Here is a 23,889-nt window from a genome sequence, read left to right as displayed (position 1 = left end):
CCTCCCGCAGCCAGCCTGCAGACACCGGCTCGGGCTGCAGCCGCGGCTGCTGTCCAGGCCAAGCCTCAGGCACTGGGAGTGCTCTCCGTGCCATCCCGGAGCATGGAGAGGCGGGACTGACACCTCGCAGGTGTCCCCTGCCACCGGAAGGCACAGCACCGCCCTCCGCCTCCCATCTCCCCTCTGTGGTGATGGAGAGCTGCACCGCTGCCTCGCTCCTTGCTCCTGCCTGCCAACAACCTGGGGGTAACCAGGAGTTTCAGGGGTTCCCGGGCTGGCTGCCCCATGGCAGTATCCCCGTGCAGCTCCAGGCAGAGCACACGTGCAGGCACTCCTGCTTTAACCTGGAATGGTGTCCTGCTCCCCACAGGCTGCCGAGCCCCCAGTTTAGCCGACCTCGCCACACCTCAGCCCGCTGCGGTCTGCCTGAGCCCACGGGATCGCCCACGACGGCTCTCTGAAGGTGCCAGAGGATAATTCCCTCTGCTCAGCACCTGCCCTGCCGGGGGGCTGGGAAGGAAGGCTGGATACTCACCGTGGAGCACCCTCAGGCCAGGAACACGCCAGACATGCCTGAGACGCTGCAGGTTGGTTTTGGAGGCAAACCCCCAAGGTAAAGAGGCTCACCCACTTGCCCTGGTATCTTTATGCAGCAGACTGAGCCAGCGCTGGATTAATTATATTATGCCATGATTGAGGCTGTTGCTAGGCTACAGCCCCGGTCCCTAAGCCCGTCCTACTGCAAAATTTCTCCCTCATCACTCATCTGGCTGCTCTGGGGCATCCCGAAGGACAGGGAAGCACCACGGGCTCTCCAAGCAGCTGGACCCTTGGATGTGGGGACATTGCAGACAGCAAACCCATTGTACCCCCCAGCCCAGTCCCTCCCCAGGTCCATCCAGTGTCAGGGCTGGGGACAGCCAGGTTGCCCTGCAGGCTCCCAGAGCCTCCAAGAGCACTCACAGCTTTACACATTCATTTTGTGTCCTGCTAAAATCCAGCTTTTCATGTTCACTGCTGGGAAGAAGGAAACAAATTCCCACCCTGGGCCTTGACAAGCCAGGGAAAGACTTGTCATGACTTTATGGGAGCAACAGAAACAGGGCAAAGCTGCATCCCTTAAAGGGCACCGTTGGGGCACTCCTTGCAGGTGGCCCTTGGCATTGACCATTGGGAATGAAGAAGGCTGGGTGCACTGGTGAGACAGACTACAGCTCCAGGGCAGAAGGTGATGGACAGCTTTCCACAGGGATCATAAAATCATGGAGTGGTTTGGGTTGGAAGCGTCCTTAGAGCTCAGCCGGTTCCAACCACTTGCCATGGGCAGAGAAACACCTGGAGTGGGGGTGGCAGGAGCTGCAGGGACCTGTCAGCTTGTCCTGGTGCTGGTTCCTTACCTGAGGTTTGACAGGAGACAGCCACAGGCCAGGTACCAGCCATGGTCCCTTGGGCACAGGCCCTGCAGGGCTGAGGCACGTGGCTCAGCAGCTTGGGTGATAAATCTGCACTTCCCCCTCCTACTGCTCCAGACCCAGCCCCTGCAGTTCCGGCCAGCTTTAGCTGCAAGAAACTGCAGCTCCTCGGCCTCAAGCTCTTGAATTTTTTTTGGATGACTGCTAAACCCAAAAGCAAATACCCTGGTACCTGCAGAGATGCTTGCAGGAACTATTTATATCCTTGTGATCCTGCAGAAGCTTCCCCATAATGACAGGCACGTACATACTTTTTATATTTAGCCTCTTTGAAAGGATGGAATGGGAAAGCCTGGCTCAAACAAGGCCCGTTTCCTTGTCCCCTCCCTCATGCTTGCTGGCTCTGGATCACACCTCACGCTGTAGCTCAAACCAGTTCAGCATTCCCTGGAAAGGGGAGAAGTCTAAAAAGACCAGGTTGGACAGGGCTTGGAGCAACCTGGGCTAGTGGAAGGTGACCCTGCCCATGGCAGGAGGCTGGAATGAGATGAGCTTTAAGGCCTCTTCCAACCTCAGTCAGTCTGTGATTCTGTGTGTATTATAAAAAGGGCCTTTTTGCTGCTATTCCCTTCCACGCTCCCACTTCACCCACAGGGTGGGATTTCTCTGGCCTGGCTGCAGAAGCCAAACCATGCCACACACCCTCCTGGGGCTTGAGTGTAAGTAGAGCCAGCTCCCACATCTGCCTTTCTCTTTTACAGGAGTATTTTGGAGCAGAATGACTCATCTTTGCTAGGTTTTGCCTCAGCTCCTCGTGCTGACAAGCTGCAGGGAATGTGAAGGCTCCTAGGGCAGCAAACCTGGCACAGGAGCCAGACACACCAAGGCCAGCACCGGTGCCAGCAGGGACTGGCCACCAGGACAGCCCCTGTACCCACACCCGACTAAAACCACTGCCCCCTCTACGCTGTGGGAAACAGCAGCTCTCTCAGACTTCAGTTTTGGGGAAAGAACTCATGGTTCTTATGTTCAGCTCCTTTTTTTTTTGGAATGATTTTTAATTCAGCATCTCGTCCCGCGAGATGTGGGAGCACAGCAGCACGAGGAGGGACACGCAGCTCCCAGCCCAGGCATGGGGGCTCTGGGGTAGAAGAAGAGGTGCAGAGACAGGTGTACAACAGAGCTTTATAGTCAGAATGGACTGTACCAGGGTTTTTCGACGCAAAAATGGAACATGACCCAAAATCCGGATGGAACAGAAGCACTTCTGGGACCGCAGCAGCTGAGGCACCTGCCTTTGCCCAAAAGGGCTGCAAACCGGTCCTGTCTCAATCTTCCTTTTCTTCCCCAGATGTGCAAAGTTTGAACTGTCCCATGCAATTTCCCTACAGTGCCACGTGGAATGCTCAGAGGAGGCAAATGCTAATGGCAGACAGACCTGAACAATACACAGCTCATGCAGCAAAAAACCAGTTTGTTTTATAGGGAAATGGTTACAAGTGCATTTTGGGCATAAGAAAAAGAAAAATGGAGCAGGAAATGCCTGCTGGTCAAGACAGCTCTGGGTGGATAATGGATGAAAAGAACACATTGCTTTATAGGGACGCAGAAGGAAACTCCAGTTTGGATTTCATGGCTGACATTTTACAACAAAAAGAGGTGAGGGAGAACAAAACCAAACCTCAAATCAACTTACAAGCAAGAGGGAATGTAACGCACAAAACCCGGAGGAAGCTTCACCATCTGAGCTGAGCAAGGGACCCCAGACCTAAACCAGGAGGGGCACAGAGAACTGACCAGCTCCATCAAACACAGGGGCTGCTCACTGAGACACAAGTAAGTGCCAAGGGGTGGCCGTAGTGCCCATCCAACGGCTGCTGAGCAGGTACTAATCCATGGGTTTAAGTTCAAAGCAAAAACTAAAAGGCTTCCCAAAGTCATGGGACAGAGGAGGCTCTCTGCTTGGGGCAGAAGGCAGCACGCTGGCTGGCTGCAGGATGGACAGAAGCTGGAGCAGGACGGACGCTGCCGAGCTGCAGTGCTGGTCCCTCTCGGCACAGAGCAGCAGCTGGGGTTTACAGCCTGACTGTAAAATGCCTGAGAAGCAAATGCCTTGCCATGCCAACACTGCCCTGTAGCCAATTCTGAAGCTCTGGATATCTTCATTTCCACATGGAGTCATGTCCCTGAGAGGTCCCAGCAGCAGGGGATTCTGGAATATGCAAATTCAAGGGTGGGAAATGCAGAAAAGCACTGATTTTTCTCTCTCTTTCAGGTCAGCTTTGCACTTTTCATTGTTTTCCCAAACTGCATAGCAGCTTACATGTAGTGTCTGAGACACTGGGGCCACGGAAATCAATGGGCTTCATGAATTCCAACAGCAGCACCAGTGAGAGCTAATTAAGCTGCTGTGCAGAAAGGTCCCGTTCACAGGACTTCAACAAACACTCTCTCTCTCACACTGTCCCTGTGCCTGCTGCTTTAGAGAGCTGTACCATAGCATGATCTGCTTGACTTAAAGCTCATCAACTGCTGGATGAAGCAATGGCCAATATCACCTTTCTCCTTAAAAAAATAGGAAGGATAAGAAGTTAAAGACTTGAGACAGTCGAGCACGATGCGTTCATGCGGCATGTTCTGTTGCACTCCTCTTAACAAGACAGGAATTTCAGGTGTGCAGGAGTGGAATGCAGCAGGGATGGAGCAGGAGGCAGGTCCCCTCGCCCCACAGCCTGTCAGTGACCTGATGGGGCATCTCTGGAAGGAGAAAAACCGACAGCCTGGAAGCAGGCCTGGGAGCCATGCCCTGAACCTTCCCCTGGCTCACGTACATCTCAGCTGGGTTTTCTTTGTGTAACGATGCACCAGAGCAGCACACACAGATGTGAAGCTTTTGTTTTGCTCACTCTGGTTTGCGAGACTACAAAGCAAAGGGCCAAAGCTTTACACATCTGTGCCTGTCCTGGGGTGACTCGTCAGAGAAGATGGAGACAGCCACGGTGCAGAGTCCACTCACAGCCAAGCTACAGCTCCTCGTAGTCCCCCCCGCCCCGTGGTTTGCTCATGCCGGCTCCTCCTCCGCCAAGAAAAGCCTCAAGTTCATCTATCTCACTGCTTTTCTCCTTGCTCTTCTTCTTCTTTTTCTTTTTGTCTTTCTCCTCTTTGCTCTCCTCCTTCTCTTTGCTCTTCTTGTGTTTGCTCTTCTTTTTCACTGACTTGTCCTCTTCCTGCAAAATGAGAACATCTTTATTAGCAAATCCTCTGAGTGTGCCACTGACCCAGGAGGTACTGCCCTGACACCTGGCTCTGAAGAATGGTTTGGGCTGGAAAGGACCTTTGAAGCGTCACCTTGTCCAACCCCCATGCCATGGGCAGGGATATCTTCAACTGGATCAGGAATCTTAGGCTGAAGCACCAGAAGACCCTTCTGCACGTTTGGACAGAAAACCAGAGAGACCGTTTGGGTTATACAGAGCACTGGGCTGCCAGAGTGCTTGAGCCCAACAATACCACGGTGTTGGACAGGCTTAAATGGCACAGACAAAGGCTCCTGCAGATTTCCCTCACTATCCCTGAGATTAGGTCTGTTGTGGGCACCCTTCTGCTTGGAAAATCATGGTGCTATGAACACACAGTCCAGCACAGAGGCACTGCTCTGCCTCATCCTGTGTTTTGCAAACTCACACATTCCCTTTTCAAAATTCAACTGCTCCGAAACCTTGCTTTGAAGGTCAGGGGTCTGCAGAGCCTAGGAGGCACAGATCAGAGCTGCAGGATGTGAGCATGGAAGGGAGTCCACCAAGTCCCAGGAGGACAGCACAAAAGGCCACCCCTGTTCCAGGCAGGTGGGTAACACGACAGGTCTGAGGAATTAAACAGTACCTCTTTGCTTTTTTTTTTCTTCTTCTTTTTCTCCTTAGAAGGTTGTTTATCTGTTAAAAAAAAAAACAAACAACCCACTGTGTTTAATCCATTTAAATGGTAAGAGCTGCAATTCTGCCCTGGCCCCATTTCTGAGAACAAAATGCTCCATCCTGGAGCCATGGGCAAAGGCAATGCCAACACCCCAGGCCAAACTGTGCCCCTTTGGGAACCAACACAGGCCCCAGCACCCAGACCCTGAGTCAACCATATCTGTCCTGTTTAATTATGAGCATTGTATGATCTGTGTGATCAACACTGACCTAGCACTCGCTGTGTCACAGCTACGACAAACACATCTAGAGACCAGCTCTACAAACTGGTCCAAAGGCTGAGTTGGGGACTGGACTGTTATTTCCAGAACTGAAGAAGAGCTGCTGGGAACAGTTCCCCTCTGATGGAAATCCTCCCAGGCATCTTCTCTGAGGACGATGGAGGACATGGTGTCAGCAGATGGGATACCCTGGCAGGCCAATGCTCACTGCTGCTCACACTGTGGATGGAAATTACATCCCCAAAGCATCCCTGCTGCAGCCCTGCTCTGCAGGGGTGAATACTTTCACACCACCAAATGAGTCCCAGAGTCCAGCCCTGTCACATGTGCCACACACTGACTGTGGCTGATGACTTGGCTGCTGAAGTGTCCACTGCCTTTGCACAAAACCTCCTTGAACAAGGGAGTACCTGCTCAGCTGCTTCACCAGAGGCTTCATGACAGCACCACTTTTCACATGTGCTATCTGACTGTCACTCTTACCTACACATGCCTTTTTCCTCAGCTGATGTGTAAATGCAGCCTTGGAGAAGCCTAACTGCCAGGCAAGCTCCAATCACTGACGACTGAGAGATGGTTTTATATTTATCACCAAAAGAGGAGATATGAGGAACCCACGTTTAATTATTTAAGAATCTAAACCGAAGTTAAATTATTGACCTGGGCCTCTGCAGATGCACTTACAGCTATTTCAAGCTCTGCTGTTGAGCAGCTCAGAGTGACAAGCTGATGGAACCATGGCAGCCTGTGACACCTTCCTCACACTTTGGGAACAGCTATTCAAGGAGCTCTCTCTGGTGCTGCTCACAGCTTTTTTTCTTCTTTAAATCTTTAACTTCCCATCTTTCATGCTGACATCGGGGCAGGTCTACAGGAAGTTGCTTTGCAGTAATGCCAAGACAGCAGGAATTATTTGCATGAGTAGGATTTGTTCCCTCAGGGAATGGGGGGGCAAAAAATAAAGCCTGAGGAATGCTTAGGTTGTGATCAGGATCTCACCCCATCTTTCCCAAAAATAGAAGAGGAAATTGGCAGGGAATGTTAGAGCATTTTGTCCAAGCTGATCCAAATTCTGGAGGGGGTGGACACTGCAATGCAATGCTGAACACCACTTCCCAGGCACACAGGGCTACGCAGGAAGCCTTACACAGCAGCAGCTTGTGAAAGATGTGCTTCTGCTTGCAGCTGGGACAAAAATAACCCACGGCTGGTGCCAGGGACAAGCCAAGCTTTCCTCCTCGTGGGGAAAATCTTAAAAGCTATTCATGCTGTTTTAAACCAGATTACAGACTCATACAGGGCACTGCAGAAGTTAGAGGGTATTTTATTTAGCACAAATTGGTTTGCTGACACCTTGGAAAGACTTTGGAAAAACTAAATGTCTGACAAACAAGAACAGCAAAAGTGGAAATAAGGTGTGAGCTTTACCTTCCTCGCTGCTCTCCTTGGGACCAGCTTCTTCCAAACCCAAGCCAAAGAGATCTGAGTCATTTTTCAGTTTAAAGGAGGGGACTGTTGATTTCACAGGCTGGGGTGGCTTTGCCAGCGAGGTATCATCATCAGATATTTCAGAGAGATCTTCCCGCACTGGGAATTCATCCTAGAGACAAGCAAAGGCAGAAAACACTGACAAATGCTTCAACCAAAATCTCTAACCATTTTGCAAACAAAAATGTCAGATGTCAGCAGGTGGGGAGGAGGGAAGGAAATGGCAGCTGAACTGAGCTGTTATTGCCTGGAAATCAATGTCCTGGATCTTACAAGCTCTAATTTTTGCCTTGGTAAAATGCCTCAGTCGCACTGGTACTGGCAAGGGTGTTCTTCACACTGGGGCTGCTGAAATCAAATTCCCAGCGTAGGCAGACCTTCAACTCTGTTAGCTCAACAGCATCAGCTTCCTCCTGCCCTGGGGAGGCACCTCTATTCTGGGAAAATCCAATCTAACAGACTGAAAACTCCCCTCCAGCCCTGAGCGACAGAAGCTTTCTGCAGTGCAGCTCTGTGGGTCTCAGGTACCAGAGGCAGCAGGGCTGAGGAAGCAGAACAATTCCCTTCATCGAGCCAAAAGGGAATGTGCTTCCAGGGCAAATCTGCCCCTTTGATGTGGGCTAAAACCCAGGATGCTGCAGAGCCTGGAAATTACCCCAAAATACTCTGTCTCTGCATGATGGGAACGGAAATTCAGTTTAATGATCTTCTGATACCTGCCAACTGATCCTCTTCAGAATCTGTTATCCAACCCCTCCTGGTGTCCTTGTGCACTGACAGAACATGGCCCTGCTGCGCTGCTGGTCAGGCAATGCCCCCACCTTGCTAATGGTGATGGCTGTACTGGTTTGCCTGACCAGCACACCCTGCACTGGGAAAGCATTCCCATGCTATGGAGCATTCCCTGTGTCAGGCATTCCCTGGCACTGCTGCTTCCTCACCAATCCCTTCTCATTGGTGCGTGCAAGAGATGGAAACTTGCTCCCAATACTTTTGCTTTCATATTGAATTGTCAAGAAAAGCAGGAAGTGAAGATGCAAAATGAATGGAAAATTACTTAATAAACAGCATGACACATGAGCAAGGTCAAAGAAACTGTGACAACAGCCCTTTCTACAGGATTTCAGAATGATGCAAACACAGGGAAACCCCCTGAACACCAGCTAACCCAGACATCAGGACACCCCTGAACAGCCACTGCCCAACCCAAATCACTGCTAGCAGTTTCCAGAGATTGCTCTGCAAGTTTTGAGTACAGGTCATCGAAAGCAGGGATCTCTCAAGCCAGGCAGCAAGTTCTGACCAGTGCAGAGAAGAGGGGCAGAAGTGTTTTCTCCACCTGTAATACAGGGGAGGTGTGAGTGGACTCCTGGTGTATCTCATGTTTGAGCAGACACCTGCTGAATGTCACAGATCTTACAGCTACCTCTGCTGTCCTGGAAAGTCCTTCCCAAGCAGACCTTTCTTCTTCCCTTTAAGCGTTGTCAAGTAAATTTTGTGATGGCCTTTTTATTGCTGGATTGACTGCAAGGAGCTCACTCTTTCTAGCAGAGACATCCTTCTGCATGTTAAAGTTCAGGTGGAAACCCAGTAGCTTTGTATTTGGTACCTCCCACACTGCTGGACTGGCTGAGAATAAACAGCACAGTAAAACACACAAGCAGAAATCTTGTTCGTGTTTGTAAACACAAACCTGGTGTCAGGGAGGTCTAGGCTGGTCATTAGAAAAAGGTTCTTCCCCCAGAGGGTGCTGGGCACTGCCCAGGCTCCCCAGGGAATGGGCACGGCCCCGAGGCTGCCAGAGCTCCAGGAGCGTTTGGACAGCGCTGCCAGGGATGCCCAGGGTGGGGCTGTTGGGGGGTCTGTGCAGGGCCAGGGGTTGGACTCAATGATTCTTCTGGGTCCCTTCCAGCTCAGGACGCTCTATGGATCTGTGATGCTATGGGGTTCTTGCTGCCATGTGGCTTTCACACTCAGAGCATTTGCTGGGTTTGTGCTCACATCAATCTCTGCAGGTTGCTTAGCACCTGCCTTGCTGCAACTGCTGCTGAGGGGGGGGAAGAGCAGATGAAGGCTCTGCTCAGGGAGATGCCTCAACCCTTCCAGCTCAGCTCGGCACAGCTCACAGCAACATGGGCTTGTTATTTACCATTTTCTTCTTCTGGCTGTCAGAATCCTCACTTTCAAAGTCTGGGTCGTCCATAACAAATGAGAGCATCTGAGTAGCTATTGGTCCCTCTTGATCACTGTCAGAGTCCTCAGGCTTCTCCTCTTTGACCACTTTCTGCTTGGAAGCAAGTCCTTTGCTTTGGGCAGTGGCCTTGGAGGCCTGGGCTGCTGCTGTGGGGGCAGCAGCAGGAGCTGACAGGCTCATGTTGCCCTTGCTGCTGCTGTTTCGTTCAGACCCAGAACGGGGAGGTAAACTGTCAGGAGGTTTCGGGTCAGCTGCTTTGGTCAAAATTGCTTCACTCTGGGGTTTCAGAGAATTTCTGGAAGACCTGAGAAGAAAGAAACAAGTTGTCAGAGTCTGTCCATCCCTATTCTGTGGAGCAAAGCACAATTAACAGCTGAGCCTGAGGGGCTGCATCGTGCATCCTGCTGGGAGAGGCAGTGCCTCCTACAGGGGTGTGGGGTCAAATGCACCACTCAGGCTGAGGACAACCCTCGTGTCCCTAACACTAACCCTAACCCTCACCTCACAGGATGTGGTATGGGGAGAACATGACCCATCTCATCGTTTCCCAGCACAGGATGTGGAGAGTGACTCCACTCCCTTCATGCAAGACGTGACTCCTCTCTCCTTCCCACACCACCACAAACAGCCACTCTGGTGCTCACTTCCAGGCTCTTGTTCAGATTTGAGGAAAAGCAGGCAGATACTCCCACGCAGAACCGTCCCAGTGGCACAGGAGCTCCAAGGCAGGGGCAGGACACACCACACACAGCAGTTACACCCACAGTAACTACAGCCCCAGCTCACAGCTGAAGAACAGGCAGACAGAGACACTGAGACTGCCCAGAGGCCACGCACAGTCAGTGGCAGGACTGAGGAGAGGTCCAGGTTTGCCAGCACAACCCCACACTTCAGTCTGTGCTCTGTACCTTTTTTTTTCCTGCTCTGTGTTTTTGTCTCCATCAGGTATGAGGATGACCTTAGAGTCTTCCACCTCTTCCTCTTCCTCCTCCTCACTGGAGAGGGTGATGTTCTTGCTGGGCACCCGTTCTGCTACCAGCATTGGTCTGCTGGGGATTTTGTCATCCAGATCCAGGTCGTCTTGGAAACCTGCCACCATGGGGTTCCCCCCAGGCACCTCTCCATCGCTGCAAAACAGAGTGATCAGACACAGCACCCCAGGATGTCCTGGAGAGACCTGCCTCCCCCTGCACAGACACTGAGACTGGCCTGGCTGGTACAGCCAGCCTCAGGGCACACATCCTCAGCCTGGGGCAGCTGATGATTAAAGGGCTGGAGCCTCTGTTCTGAAGACAGGCTGAAAATGGGGATAGTTCAGCCTGGAGAAGGCTCTGGGGAGATGTTAGAGCCCCTTCCAGTGCCCAAAGGGGCTCCAGGAGAGCTGGACAGGGACACTGAACAAGGGCCAGGAGGGATAGGATAATGGAATGGCTTTAAGCTGAAGGAGGGCAGGGTTAGATGGGATATTGGGATGAAATTGTTCCCTGTGAGGGTGGGCAGGCCCTGGCACAGGGTGCCAAGAGAAGCTGTGGCTGCCCCTGGATCCCTGGAAGTGTCCAAGGCCAGGCTGGACAGGGCTTGAAGGAACCTGGGATAGTGGGAGGTGTCCCTACCCGTGGCAGGGGTGGACTTGAATGGGCTTTAAGGTCCCTTCCAACACAAACCAGTTGGTGATTCTGTGATTCTGTGCACTGCCAGCCTTCCCCTGCCCCCTGCCCAGCTCAGGCTGGACCTGCTGCCCGCAGGCTGCGGCAGTGGCACGAGCCCCACACCAAAAGGGCCATAGCAGGATGTGCCACAGAGCAGCTGCTGCCCCTCAAGCTGGAAATGAGTGTCTGGAGAAGGTGAGCCTCAGTGGCACAGAGCAGCGTGTGGCCTCAGCTCCTTCAGAACACGGAGCTCCATCCACCACGCAAGGACCAGTCAGTCAAAGCATGGGAAGTGCCTGCCTTCATCCCACATCCTGTAATTAAACCTGATCATACACTGTCACTGCTAGGGGAGTTCACTGGCAGCTATTAGCTTCCTGGGATCATTTCTATTTCTGCAGTGCTCCCCGAAGCAGGCAGATACACAGACACCATAGCCATGCTTTAACATTGCCCAAATTAAATTAACCTAGGGACACACTGCCAGAGCTGTATGTCAGCCTCCCTGGATGCAGCACAGTTCTGCGTCCAGAGGCAGCTTGAGAGAGCTTTGCAGCTGAAATTGAGGATTCTTGTCTGAACGTCCCTAGGACTCAATTTTAACACCTTCTGAAAAATTTGTTTATGCCAGGAATATAGATCTTTTCCCCAGGCTCAGCTGATGAGCCTTTGCACCACCTTTCCTTGGTCTATTTGCTTTATCCACAAGAGATACTTAGCTCCTTCCTGATAACACCACACACAAGTCACTGCCCTTTTAGTGATGCCACCTGGAGTGTACAAGCACAGCCTTCATTTTTACACAGAGACAAAAAAATTATTATAGCTTGGAACAGATTCGATTGTAGAGACAGAAACAAAACCCTAAAACCCTTAAACTGGAAGTAAGTGGTGTTCCCAGTCACTAGCACAGGACAAGCACTGGAAGACAGTGGAGTATGGTGTGCTGGTGAGATGAGAAATACCCTAAACACAGTCAGGACGATGGTAACTGCTCGCTCTGGCTCCTCTGTACGGCTGGGTACTGCTTTACAAGATAGTTCTGAAGAGTTAATACAGCTGCCAACAGACAATGGAGCTGTTTGTGACAATGGGACACCACGCCAATGACACCTGGTGCAGCACAGAGCCATCACAACCAGTGCTTGTCTGGGCTGGAGTGCCAAGACCAGGGCCAGCATCAGCCCTCCCTCTGCTCTCAGCGTGGATCCCTCTGCTCTCAGGACCTGCTCTCAGTGCCCAACCGAGCAGGGCCAGGCTGCTGAAGAGCCCCTTCATCACTAACACTGCTGCTCTCACACCACGCCAGGACGCAGGCACACAGCCCAGCCACACAAAGGAGAGGAAAACTGGTGCCCAACCAGCCCCCAAGGCTGGAGGAATGACAAGTGAGTGATTCCTGTGGTTTTCAAAGCACTGGCAGGGTTTCCTCTTGAAATGCACTGAAAAGAAAATGGAGCTGCATCCTAAAAGTGGCAGGATTTTATTCCGAACTAGACACACTGCCTTTCTTTAACACATCACTGCTCTATTAGGCACAGGGGCTCTTAAGAGATTGCTGCCAATGTCCTTCCACACTCAATCCAGACCTGCAGCCTTTCCAGCTTTCCCAGTCCGAACGGAACACCCACATGTGTACACCCCCTCGCCAAAGTGGGTCACGTCCCTTCGCAGTGAGAACCCTGCCTCCATCTCCAGCCAACACAGATTGCTGAGCGACAGCGGAAGAGCAGAGCAATGGAGTGAATATACATCAGGAAAATCACTGCTGCAGTATAAACAGGCTCTGACAAGGCAAAATTAGGATCAGCTTGTGGTCCTGAGGTTCCAGCTGGAAGGAAAGCAAAGCATGCAAACCCAAGCACATTGCACCACTCCCTCCAGCCCTTGAAGCCCTGCCAAGCTGGCATGAGCACTGAGCCAGCGTGTTTGCAGGTGCAGGTACCCCCCCAAAATGATGCTGCTCACTGTGGTCTGCCCTGAGCTAGTGACCCTACAGCCTGCTGGGGTGTCCTCAGTGAGCCTCTGGTGTGTCACAGATTGGCTGCTGGGGAAGAAACAAATCCTGCTGCAACCTGAGCTCACAACCTCAGACCTGGGTGGGCCATATTCCCACAGCCCTGGGGAGCTCATGGGCTCTCGCCACATCCTTTTTTGGGGCTAAAGAAAGAGAAAAAACCCAAGCTCTAATAAAGCAGGTAAGCTGAGGGAATCCCACGCTGCAGGATGAGCCTGCATGGATGTTCTAGGAGATGTTGGTCTTCTACTGTGAACCTTGGCTTCCCTCCCTCGGGCTAGCGCAGCCGGGCACCACTGAATCCATAACAGATCCATAAAAGCCAAGAACCACTTCAAAGCCCTTCAGATGTAAGGACACAGAAATCTAATTCGTGTTTAAGATAAATGTCTAAGGATGCAGAAAAGAAAGATCAGGAACAGTGTCAGGTGAAGCATAAACTGCCTTTCAGACACCTCCAGCCCCTGCAGGGACCCAGGCCAGCCTGACCCAGCAGGAGCCAAGGGGGAGATGCTTTGGAGCCAGATTAGGTCCTCTGGGGCACTCACATACATGCTGGCTCATGGCATCAGGTTGAAAAGCAGCAAATTAAGTTCTGAAACAGCAAATTGGGAGACTGAAATACCTTCCTAATTAACTGGTAAAGAAACTGATTTGGGGAGTTCTCTACTGCAAGTCAGAGAACCACAACATGCCATTAAACAAAACCCAGGACTCCACTGCAGGCCTGGGGCGTGCCAGGTTGAACAAGGTGCCCCTGCTGCCAAGAAGGCCAATGGTGTCCTGGTCTTCATGAGGCAAAGCACTACCAACAGGTCAGGGAGTTGAGCATGTCTGAGCACTGGCACAGGTTGCCAGAGAGGCTGTGGATTCTCCATCCATGGAGATAATTCAAAAGCCATTTGGAAATGGTTCTAGGAAACCAGCTCTGAGTGGCCCAGGATGAGGGGGAGGTTGAACTGGATGACCCCCGAGCTGCCTTCCAACCCTGTGAATGGATCTCTGCTCCACACATGAAACCTCAGTGCAACGAGGTGTTCTTGGAGCTCCCTGCAGGACTCCTGTTCGCAGTCACCAAGGCAATTCCTCTTGTTTGGGTAGAAGTAATTTCACAAATTCTCAAAACATGGCTCATTCTTCTGCCACATCTTCAATGACACTTCAGTTCTGGAGCTCACCCTTGGCTCCAGCACACTCAGGCATGCTGGTGAGCTGTGTAAGTTCAACACTCAGGTATCTGCTTCAAAATGACCACGAGACCTGAATGCACCTTGCTGGGACATTCTCAGGCCTTGTTCCTCACTCAGGTACAGGGGACAAGCAACTTCCAGGACTCCATTTTTTAAAACCAATAAAATCTCCCCAAGGTTTGAGCGATTTCACAGATCTACTGTGTTCTTTAGGTCAGAGATAAATTTCTGCAGCAGATTTTGTGGCAATTACAACCACCTCCTCACTGAAGCTGATTATAGAGGACAGTGCTCACAGAACTGGAATGCTGTTCCTGGCTACCGTGGGGCTGTAACTGGCATCCTGAAAGAAAAGTTATTGCAGGTGATGGTCAGAACCACATGTGCATCTCTGAATTTCAGCACATCTGGCTTATTCTAGTAGGCCCTTTTTGGCAAGAAACAGAATGGAAAATTGCCAGACCACTGAGAAACTGTGTGATATATAGAAGAAACCAGAGCAAGCCACGGATGCCAGGTTGTAGAGAAATAACGAGCATGTGAATTTGCAGGGATGTGCTGCAAGGTCTTCTCCCAGGGAAACAGAGCTGCTCTGACAGCACTGGCTATCACTGTGAGCAACGGATGAACTCTAAACCAAGGAGCAGAATTCTTGCACCCCTGTGCAACATCTTTGACTTTTATACACTTTAACACCTATTTGCTTCCACTGACATGCTGAAGCACAGAAGCCTTTGTGAAAGATCAGCCTCCTGCCCACAGCAGAACTGCAGCTCCAGAGCTCTGAGGGCACTTCAGGACCCAGCTCCTCAGAAGGTCAGGCTTGGCTCTCCTGACGATTCCTTGTTAAACCCAGAAAAATATCTCAGCTCTGCCACAGCCATGAGCAAGATGCTTTGTAGGCCAGCACGCTGCCAGCAACCACCACTTTCTTCTTCCTTTTTTTTTTTTTGTTTTAATAAAACATCCACGTGTTCTGCCATCACAAGGGATGATGATTCAGGCTGACCTGCATTATACAGGCATTGAGCCTCACACACAGCACTGATTTAAAGTTCCTGTGGTTGAAGTGGAAAATACTGGATCATGACAAAGATGTCAAAAGACGCAGAATCCACCACATTAACAGATGAGCAGTGTCAGCACTTAATTACTCTCCTGGTTAATCCAGTGCTGATGACAAGAGGCAGCAGGCAAGGAATATTCTGAGCAAAGGGATACAGAGCCTGAGAGTATGCTTAGGTCACCTCTTAAGAGACAGTCTGCCTTCAGACAGCTCGTTGCACATCTTCTTGTCTGAGCAGCTCAGTATACACAATCCCCTCTCCCTTTTTTTGGTTAAAAACCATCGAAGCCAGGAAAAAAAAAAAAAACACGGAAAAAAAGAGAAAATCCAGCTTATGGCATAAGCACAGCTCTGCCATTTGGAGTAGATAATTATAGAAACACAGACTGGTTTGGGTTGGAAGGGACCTTAAAACTCAGCTTGTTCCAACCCCCTGCACTGAGCAGGGACATTTTCAACTGGAGCAGGTTGCTCAGAGACCCATCCAGCCTGACTGGGAATGTTTCCAGGGATGAGGCATCCACCACTTCTCTGGGCAATCTGTGCCAGGGCCTCACCACCCTCGTTGTAAAAAACTTCTTCCTTATACTTAGCCGTAATCTCCCCTCTTTTAGTTTAAAATCACCATTTCTTGTCCTATTGCAATAGGCCCTGCTAAAACCTCTGTCCTCACCTTCCCTTAAACACTGAAAGGCCGCAGTAAGATCTCCCTGGAGCCTTCTCTTCTCCAGGTGAACACCCCCAGCTCTCCCAGCCTGGCTCCAGAGCAGAGGGGCTCCAGCCCTTGGAGCAGCTCTGTGGCCTCCTCTGGACTCTCTACAGTAGCTCTACATCCTTCTGATGTTAGCCCTCAGGGCTGGAGGCAGCTTGGCAGGTGGGGTCTCACCTGAGTGGGGTGGAGGGGCAGAATCCCCCCTCCTCTGCTGCCCACGCTGTGGGATCAGCCCAGGGCACAGGGAGTTTCAGGGCTGGGGCAGTGTCTGTCACTAAATGGGAGATGGTGAATGCTGACTGACCATACCCCAGCCAGAAAGCCTCTGGGGCAGCTAACTGCTCTGGAATCACTGAATGGTTGCACCACGTTAGCCAGGCTGCACATCCAGGCATGTCCCTGTGCCAGCCTCCCTCCACCCTCCTTTCCTTACCTTTCACTATCCAGCCGGTGTTTGGCCTGTGGTTTCCCTTTGTCTTTCTGCGGCACTGGGTCTTCCAGAAAGCTGTGGTCCAGGCTGTCCTCAGGAACAAAGTCCTCCACACTCTGTACCTTGGCAGGGGCTGCAGGGTGGGGGGGAGGAGTGGCAGCAGCAGGATCTGCATTAGCAACAGGAGTTGTAAAACATGGGTCACCACAAACAAGACAGAAATTGGCTTTTTCCAGATCTGTGCTTCCCAGGGTGGCAGCAGCCATGAGCAGGACCTTGGCTCCACAGCGAGGGAAGAGGAAGGTTATGAACAGGATATAAACCAGCCCAGAGTCTGACACGAAGGCACTCACAGATCAGGACAGCTGTGGTTTAGAAGGCACCAGGCTGACCCAGGCTCTTAGACAGACTGAAAACCTCTCTGGCAAGGGCTGGCTCTGCTCTCCAGGGAATGCTGCAACCGACTGTACCACAGGTTTTATTACACCTGTGTTATGTGCACTGCTCCTGGGGGATGTCCCTTCGCCATTCTCTTACCTTTTCCAGACTGTTCAGTTGACCCTCTCCTATCCTCTTGCTTTTTTCAGCTGCAACTGTCCAAGGCAGAATTGTTCACACTGTGCTTTTAGATGTCCTGGGCAAACAAAAGCTCAAGAGCTACCTCAAATAGAGACTGACTTTATATAGTTTATTTGTAGAAATACCTTTACCCATCTTCAAGGTATCAGGATGAAAACTCATTAAATTAGCATAACTGAGAATCCTGAAGTGATTAACCTTTCCAGAATTTGCAATACTCAATCTTTTTCCTCTGCTCATGCTGCACTTCACATCTAGAATCTTTCCTTTTGGGTAAAACAAGATTTGTGTCTTTTTTTCCTAGATTTTGCTCTCCTTAGCACAACTTTCAGATCACTTCTGCATACAAACACTACCACTAATGCCACAGAGCAGCATTGGTGTAAGCTAAACTACAGCCAAAGGAATTACTACTCGAAGACTTCAAAAGAAACCTTAAATAGCAGCTCCCAGAAAAACCAAGTATTACTTGGTAACAGTGATTTTTCAGCTGCTTTCCAGTGAACTAGTCCCTGGGCACATTCCAGTGGAGGGGCAGGCCCGTGGCACATTACTGAAACCTTGCAACACTGACACATCAGCTCTTCCAGGCTGCCTTTTGCAACCACCCCTAAGCATTCCGAGATATCAGTGCTGGAAGTCACAAGCCCAAAATAGCTGACAAGCTAAGAAAGAGTTAAAAAAGAGAAGAAAAAGAAAAACCCCAAACCCAATCACTGTAACACTGGTAGTAGACCACTTGTCTTTTTTTTTTTCTACAGATCAAAATGACAAAGGTTTTTTTTTATTGACAAGGAATTTCTAACATCTGCTCCTCTTTGCTTTTTGTTTTGTTTTCTCTGGCTAGGAAGAGTCATAAACAAACCAAAATGGGTGCATTGTGTCATATCTGGGAAGAGGCACAGGATGCAGAACACTGTGTGCAGATCTAAAACCAGACCATTTCAACATCTGAAATTGCAACCCATGTTCCCAGCACCTCCTCCTTTCTCTCTGTGGGTGTCTCAGGAGCACTGTGAGCCAGTGTGAGAGGGGAGGTATTTCCAAAGGGTGACTCAAACTATGACATGATTTTTAGGCAGTGCCAGCTCTGCAGCTCCAGTTAGCTCCACAGACAAAGTGAATGTGACAGGCAAATTATGGTCCGGATCAGTAAAATTACATGCAACAAACCCTTGATGCCTCAGCCCTGGCACTCTGTCCGGCAGGGTCCGGACCAAGGGCTGTGCTGCTCCTCCGGGTACCAGTGCTGAGGGCTGAGGGCTCCCACCCCCCAGACCTGCTCGGAAGGAGCAGATTTTCCCAGAGGGATCTGCTGCGGAGCCTGGACCTACGTGACCATTTCTGGCTGAATGACCTTTAAACCCAGCACTCTGCTTCTCTCTGTTACACACAGGAGCCCCTCCGGACTGCCACACGTGTGCAAGGATGGCACTTCAAATACCTTCTCTAGCCATTTGTTTTGCTATTAAAGAGGCATTTTTCTCCTGGTAGGAACCTGACATTTTATTTATTTTATTAGCGTCTCCTGTGTGTTCAGGATCTTCCTCTTAAGCATGCCACAGCCACTACCCAGCTGGCTGGGCACAGTCCCCATCCAGCACAGAGACAAACCAAAATGCTGATCAGGAGAAAAATAGAGACTGACAGCCCAACTCCCCCTGGACACCCGCTGCACATGCATGGCGCCCGTGGCCTTCACACACCTGTCTGCTCAGTCTCTCGCAGGGAGAAAATGAAATGGAAACAGCGGAAGAAGGCCCACAGGTCACATCCTGCCTGGACAGGGCAGCAGCACCTACCTGGCTGGGGAGGAGCGGGCTCGGCGGCGGGGGATGTCCCGAAGAGCCGCGCGATGATGCCACGCTTGGGCGGGGGGGCTGCGGCCGGGGGGGCCGCGGGAGCTGCGGCGGGCGCGGGGGGCTGCGGGGCCTCGGGCACAGGCACTGGAGAGAAGGATGGAGCGGGGTCAGGAGAGATGGCGGAGCTTGTGGCGAGTGGCGGTGGCGGCTGGGGGGTGCCGGGGCTGGAGCTGCCTGTGGATGTGGAGCTCGGAGGTACGATGGGTGACTGGGAGCCAGAGGAGGGGCTCTGCCCGTTCGTTGCTAGTGGTGAGGTGTGTCCTTGACTTCGGGCTTCCATCATTTCCAGGAAGCTGTGGGGAAGATAAATTACAAATATAAGGAATGGCGAATCTCAGAATCCCAGACTGGTTTGGGTTGGAAGGGACCTTAAAGCTCATCTCATTCCAACCCCTACCATGGGCAGGGACACCTTCGACTAGACCAGGTTCCTCCAAGTCCAGTCTGGCCTTGGGCACTTCCAGGGATCGAGGGGCAGCCACAGCTTTTCTGGGCACCCTATGCCAGGGCCTCCCTGCCCTCACAGGGAAGAACTTCTTCCCATCCAGCCCTGCACTCTGCCTGTTTAAAACCATTGCCTCGTGTCCTGTCACTACCTGCTCATAAAAAAAGTCCCTCTCCCTCCTTTATACAAGCCCTTTTTATTTGGCTGTGTGCTGACCTGGGAGAGTATGGGTCTGCTTCCAGCTGGGCTTGGGAGGGTATGGATCTGCTTCCAGTGGCACTGTGACTCCCTGGGTCACAATACATCTGGTTTACCCACACGAGCTGAACTCACCCCATCTGCATTGAGGTGTGGAGAATCCCAACCTGCTCTGCACTACTGGATGAAACCTATATTTGCAACACTACTGGGAACTCCCTGAATAGACAGACTATAACAACATGCCAGGGCTTGAAATGAAACCTGAAGTCAGTTGTTGGACATATGTCTCTAAAGCAGTAAGTGCTGTAGGGATGGCACATTTTTAGATTCTGCAGAAGAAATCACAGTGCTCAAGAAAACTGCTATAACCTCTTTATCAGCCAAGAACGGATTTGAGAGGAGAATCCTTGAACATCAAAAGAAAAGAGCTGTCCTGAGGACTCAGAGAAGACTGACTGCCATCACCCTCCTCGCAGGGTGCAGACCCACATGCAGGCTCTCCCCTGCACACACTCCCCCTCTGTGTGGGAGGCCCTGGAGCCAAGCAGTGGGAGCTCTGGAGCAGGTTGTGGTCCTGGCTGGGTTCCCAACTGGAAGAACATTAAAGCCTGGACCACTATAGAGAGTGAAAAGCTCTTTCCTTTTCCAAAAGAAACCCAAGCCTAGCCCAAGCCTCCCTCTGCAGCCCACAGTGTTAGCAGCCTGTTTCACAAGCTCTGTGGAAAGAAACGTGGACAGAGCCAAGTTCTTGCCATGAAATGGTCTGAAAATTAGATCTGCCACATACTGCACAGCTGAGAGATTTAGAGAGGACACCCAAAGTGAAGCATCCTGTATCCAGCACATCCCGATCTCGCCTCTCATTTCATCAAGCTTAATGAATTTGTGCGTAGAGGCTCTGGGTTCAGCTGGTTCTGCAAGATAGACTTGGTTGAGCTCCAGGCAATGAGAATGTCAAAGGAGAGCCTCCTCTCCCACACAGAGCATGACCTTGTCCTTCAGGGACTTGAGCCAGCCAGAACCTTCCCTGGACTGACTGCTGAGCAGAACGCAAACAGCGGGGGCTAAGAGATTCTAAGCCTCCTTGAGATATCATTTCCTATTTTAAGGCAGTAACCTGATATACTTTTAAGGAACAAAATAATATATTTTGTGACCAGCAGCATCTGGAGCCCTGGGGAACAATAGCCCCAGGAAGCTGCTACCTGAAGTGGAAAACCAGCAGTCCTTCCTAACTAAGTAACTGGCTAAAGTGGAAATCAAGGGCAGCACTAAAAAGCAGAACTAGTGAGGCAATATCAACAGAGAGGAGGACAGGGACAAGATTCAGATAGAACTAGATGATCCCAAGTAACAGAAAGGAAGAAAATCAACAGTATACAAACAAAATCGTCATCTACTCAAGGGTGAGGAAAGAAGTGTTCCTGCTCCCAGTTCTCCATATGAGAATGGCTGGAAAAGGCTCGCCTCGCTCATTCCAGAAGCCTGGACTCAGGACTGCAATCCCAACCATGCAGGAGCCTGGCTGTCACATGCTGTCTATTGATATCCAACCTATACCTGCCCTGGCACAGCTCCAGCCATTCCCTGGGTCCTGTCCTTGGTCACAGAGAGCAGAGATTGGTGTTGCCCCTCCACTGTCCCTCGTGAGGAAGCTGCAGACTGTCAAGGCACCTAAATCAATGCCATGCTGCAGTGGCCTCGCTGATGCTTCCATCAGGGTCTGGGACAAAGATTATGTGCCTATTCCACCCAGAGCCCTGGCTACACCACCATGAGCTCCCAGCAGAGCTGAGCTCAGAGCATGCGATGCAGCATCCAGTCCCCATCCTCCCTCTCCTGGGGCAAGCTGTGCGACAACACGTTCCACTGAAAATGATGCATGGATTTGTCATGCACCAGAGAGAAAACATAAAGGAGTTCAACTCCTGCACTGAGCTCTGTGGACTGCATCAGGTTTGTTTGGAAGGTGCATAATACATCACACATGCTGCAGGAACATAATAGTGTGTGCTCAATACATCTCTGTCACCGCACTCCCTTCCTGAGGAGGGGGGCCACGGCTCAGCATCCTCCAGCAGGGTACAGGCGTCTGTGGGGTGGGAAAGGCAAACCAAGGGGTCCTGCAATTCAGCCTTCGTCCAGCCTGGCTTTATCCCCAAGCCATGTGAATTGCCACAGCCTGAAAAGCTGTTCATGAGCTTTGCCTGCATGGGATGTGCAGCTCCTCGGCTCCACACCACACAGCTGTGTGCTGAATTCTGACATTCCTCTCCTCCCAGCTTTGATCCAGGGCTTCTAGTGAGCCAAAGACAGGACAGCTGAATAGCTTTGCTTCGTGGTACTCACTCCTCCCCCTCCCAAGCCCCTCTCAGGGTTAAAGACTCCTGCCTCCCAACCGTCAGGAGAGATTAATCCCAGCTGATCTACATGCACCCCGTTCCTGTTTATAGCAACAGCGATCCTGGATGGAAGCCTGCAAGCCTGGGCACTGCTGCACCCAGCAGCCAAGGTACTGCTGCCAGCACTACTTGCTCTCCTGACTGTGCTGGGCTCCCTGACTGACTGCAGGAACACCTAAATCACCAACACTGCACGAAACCAGAAAGAACCTCTGAGCCTCAGGTTGCTGAGTCCCCCATTGAAGCAACTGGCTGACTCAGGTAGGATAAGATGATTGTGCACTGAAGATTTGGGAACAAGGAGACACAAAGAATGTATAGAGTCACTTCAGGATACAGAATATGAAGCTCAAAGAGTACTTAAAGGTGGACTCAACAAAGTACAGGAAACTCTTAACAATACCAGAGTATTTGAAGGTTTACTGTACGTGGTTCTACCAAAGCTGCCCATTTTGGAAACAACCTGCTTTGTTCTGGGAAAGTAGCCAGCTCCAGAGGGAGGGAAGGCTGCGACTACCACCTGTTTCTCCTCTAGAAACACATGAATTTTAAGAGCTGGAGGAAAAAAACCACGCTACATAACTGAAGTATAAAGAGTGTCATCCTTCCCTCCAGCACAACTAGACTGGGGTGCAACACACATGCAGGCTTTGTCTGCACCTGTGCTCCTGTACCTTTGTCACCTGTGGTGTGCGAAGGGCACAAGAACAGGAGACAGCAAGTTCTTTAGTAGGAAGATACAAATGATTATTTGGGGACAGCACAACACAGATTCTTGCCCCAGCACAGCACTGCGGACAGCTGTGACACGTGTGCTTCACGTCACCTCCATCATCTCCAACCAGACATGTGGGCCAAGCCTTGTGCTGTGACACTGGGGAAATCAGCGTGGTCTGACATTGGTGCTACATGGGCAGCATAAACCAGCTCTGCTGAGTTTTTATAGTCAGATCTTCTGTGAGGGAGGTGGGTGGAAAACCAGCACACATGAAATGCTGCCAGCAAGCTCGCAGTAATTTCCAGGATGGAGGTGTCTAAGCATCCTCCACACTTTGAAAATACTACATAATGCATGAATGCTTTCTCTGGCTTTACACACACTCCTCAGAGGCACAAGTGTGGCTGTTTTGGGAACACACCGGGCCAAACCTGCCATGTGTCTGTTTTTTCTCAGATTCTATACAATCTGTCCATGCTTCGTTCTATCCAGCAGTCCTTTGGAAAAGGACTCACTCAAAACCTTACCGTGGAATAAGTAGCTTCTTGCCCACACTGGATGTAGCAGACCAGGTCCTACTAAAGCACAAGGTGAACTCACACCTGAGCACCTTTATTCCACTGGGATACAGAGACTGCAAATATACAACGTACATCCAGGTGGGTCATCTGCCTTCACCCACAGGGGCTCCTTATTTGCCTTTCAATCCTTCCATTACAGACCAAGCAACAAGTCCAAAACATCCTCAAACTTCTGAATAATTCACTGGTGGTTGGACCTGCTCACAAGAGGAAACTTTTATGCAATTTTAAAAATGAACATGCTCTGTGGGAACAAAAATTCATCAGGGCCTCAGGTTACTGTTGCTCTGCTCCCAGGGCGAACACAAAACCACAAAAGGACTCGTTAGCCTCACAATTCCTAAAATTGTCAGTGCTCATGTTCATTTAATATTGAAGACAGGAGCAGCCTAAAGCTTTTTGGCTCCTGGTTCTAACATGCTGTGATAAATTGTTCAAGTGTATTTCATGTGGCAAGAAAGGCTTTGGGTTATTTTATTAATTGTGAAAATGAAGATTAACCGGCTGTATGACATCAGTTTAACTGGGGTTAGTGAGGGTTAGATTTCCACATGCTTGTTTTGGGCTCATTAAAGGTACTGCCCCGATCCCCCCTAGCCCAGATCCCTGAATGAGGAATCAACGGCCAAGCAGGTTTAATTCCTGCTGTTGTCCTGTTCTCCACCAGACAAAATGGATGCAGCAGGGTAACTCCCTGCTCCATAAAATATGGACATGCTCCATGTCCCCCACTTCTCTAGCAAGACTG

The 23,889-nt window shown here is 50.8% G+C and overlaps 1 protein-coding gene across 2 annotated transcripts in view; it reads right to left on the bottom strand.

Annotated features, from left to right (window-relative positions):
- Window positions 1–2,578: 2,578 nt before the first annotated feature.
- The window catches only part of RABL6 (RAB, member RAS oncogene family like 6), a 50,530-nt gene continuing 29,219 nt past the window's right edge, over window positions 2,579–23,889 (bottom strand). Inside the window, exons 9-15 of one of the 2 annotated variants that reach the window (XM_039561609.1) lie at window positions 18,735–19,087; window positions 16,357–16,522; window positions 10,198–10,416; window positions 9,245–9,593; window positions 7,036–7,207; window positions 5,295–5,344; window positions 2,579–4,639 (exon numbers count right to left, since the gene is read on the bottom strand). In XM_039561609.1, the coding sequence (XP_039417543.1) occupies window positions 4,436–4,639; window positions 5,295–5,344; window positions 7,036–7,207; window positions 9,245–9,593; window positions 10,198–10,416; window positions 16,357–16,522; window positions 18,735–19,087 (1,513 nt within the window). In that variant the 3' untranslated portion in view covers window positions 2,579–4,435. Of the gene's footprint in view, window positions 5,345–7,035; window positions 7,208–9,244; window positions 9,594–10,197; window positions 10,417–16,356; window positions 16,523–18,734; window positions 19,088–23,889 lie in introns of both variants that reach the window. The other variant, XM_039561608.1, reaches the window with a different exon arrangement.

Source organism: Corvus cornix, chromosome 17 (assembly GCF_000738735.6).
Source record: "Corvus cornix cornix isolate S_Up_H32 chromosome 17, ASM73873v5, whole genome shotgun sequence".
In the NCBI taxonomy this organism is placed as follows: Eukaryota; Metazoa; Chordata; class Aves; order Passeriformes; family Corvidae; genus Corvus; species Corvus cornix.
The sequence above is the reverse complement of the archived record's forward strand: the minus strand, read 5'-3'. Positions and strand labels throughout refer to the sequence as shown.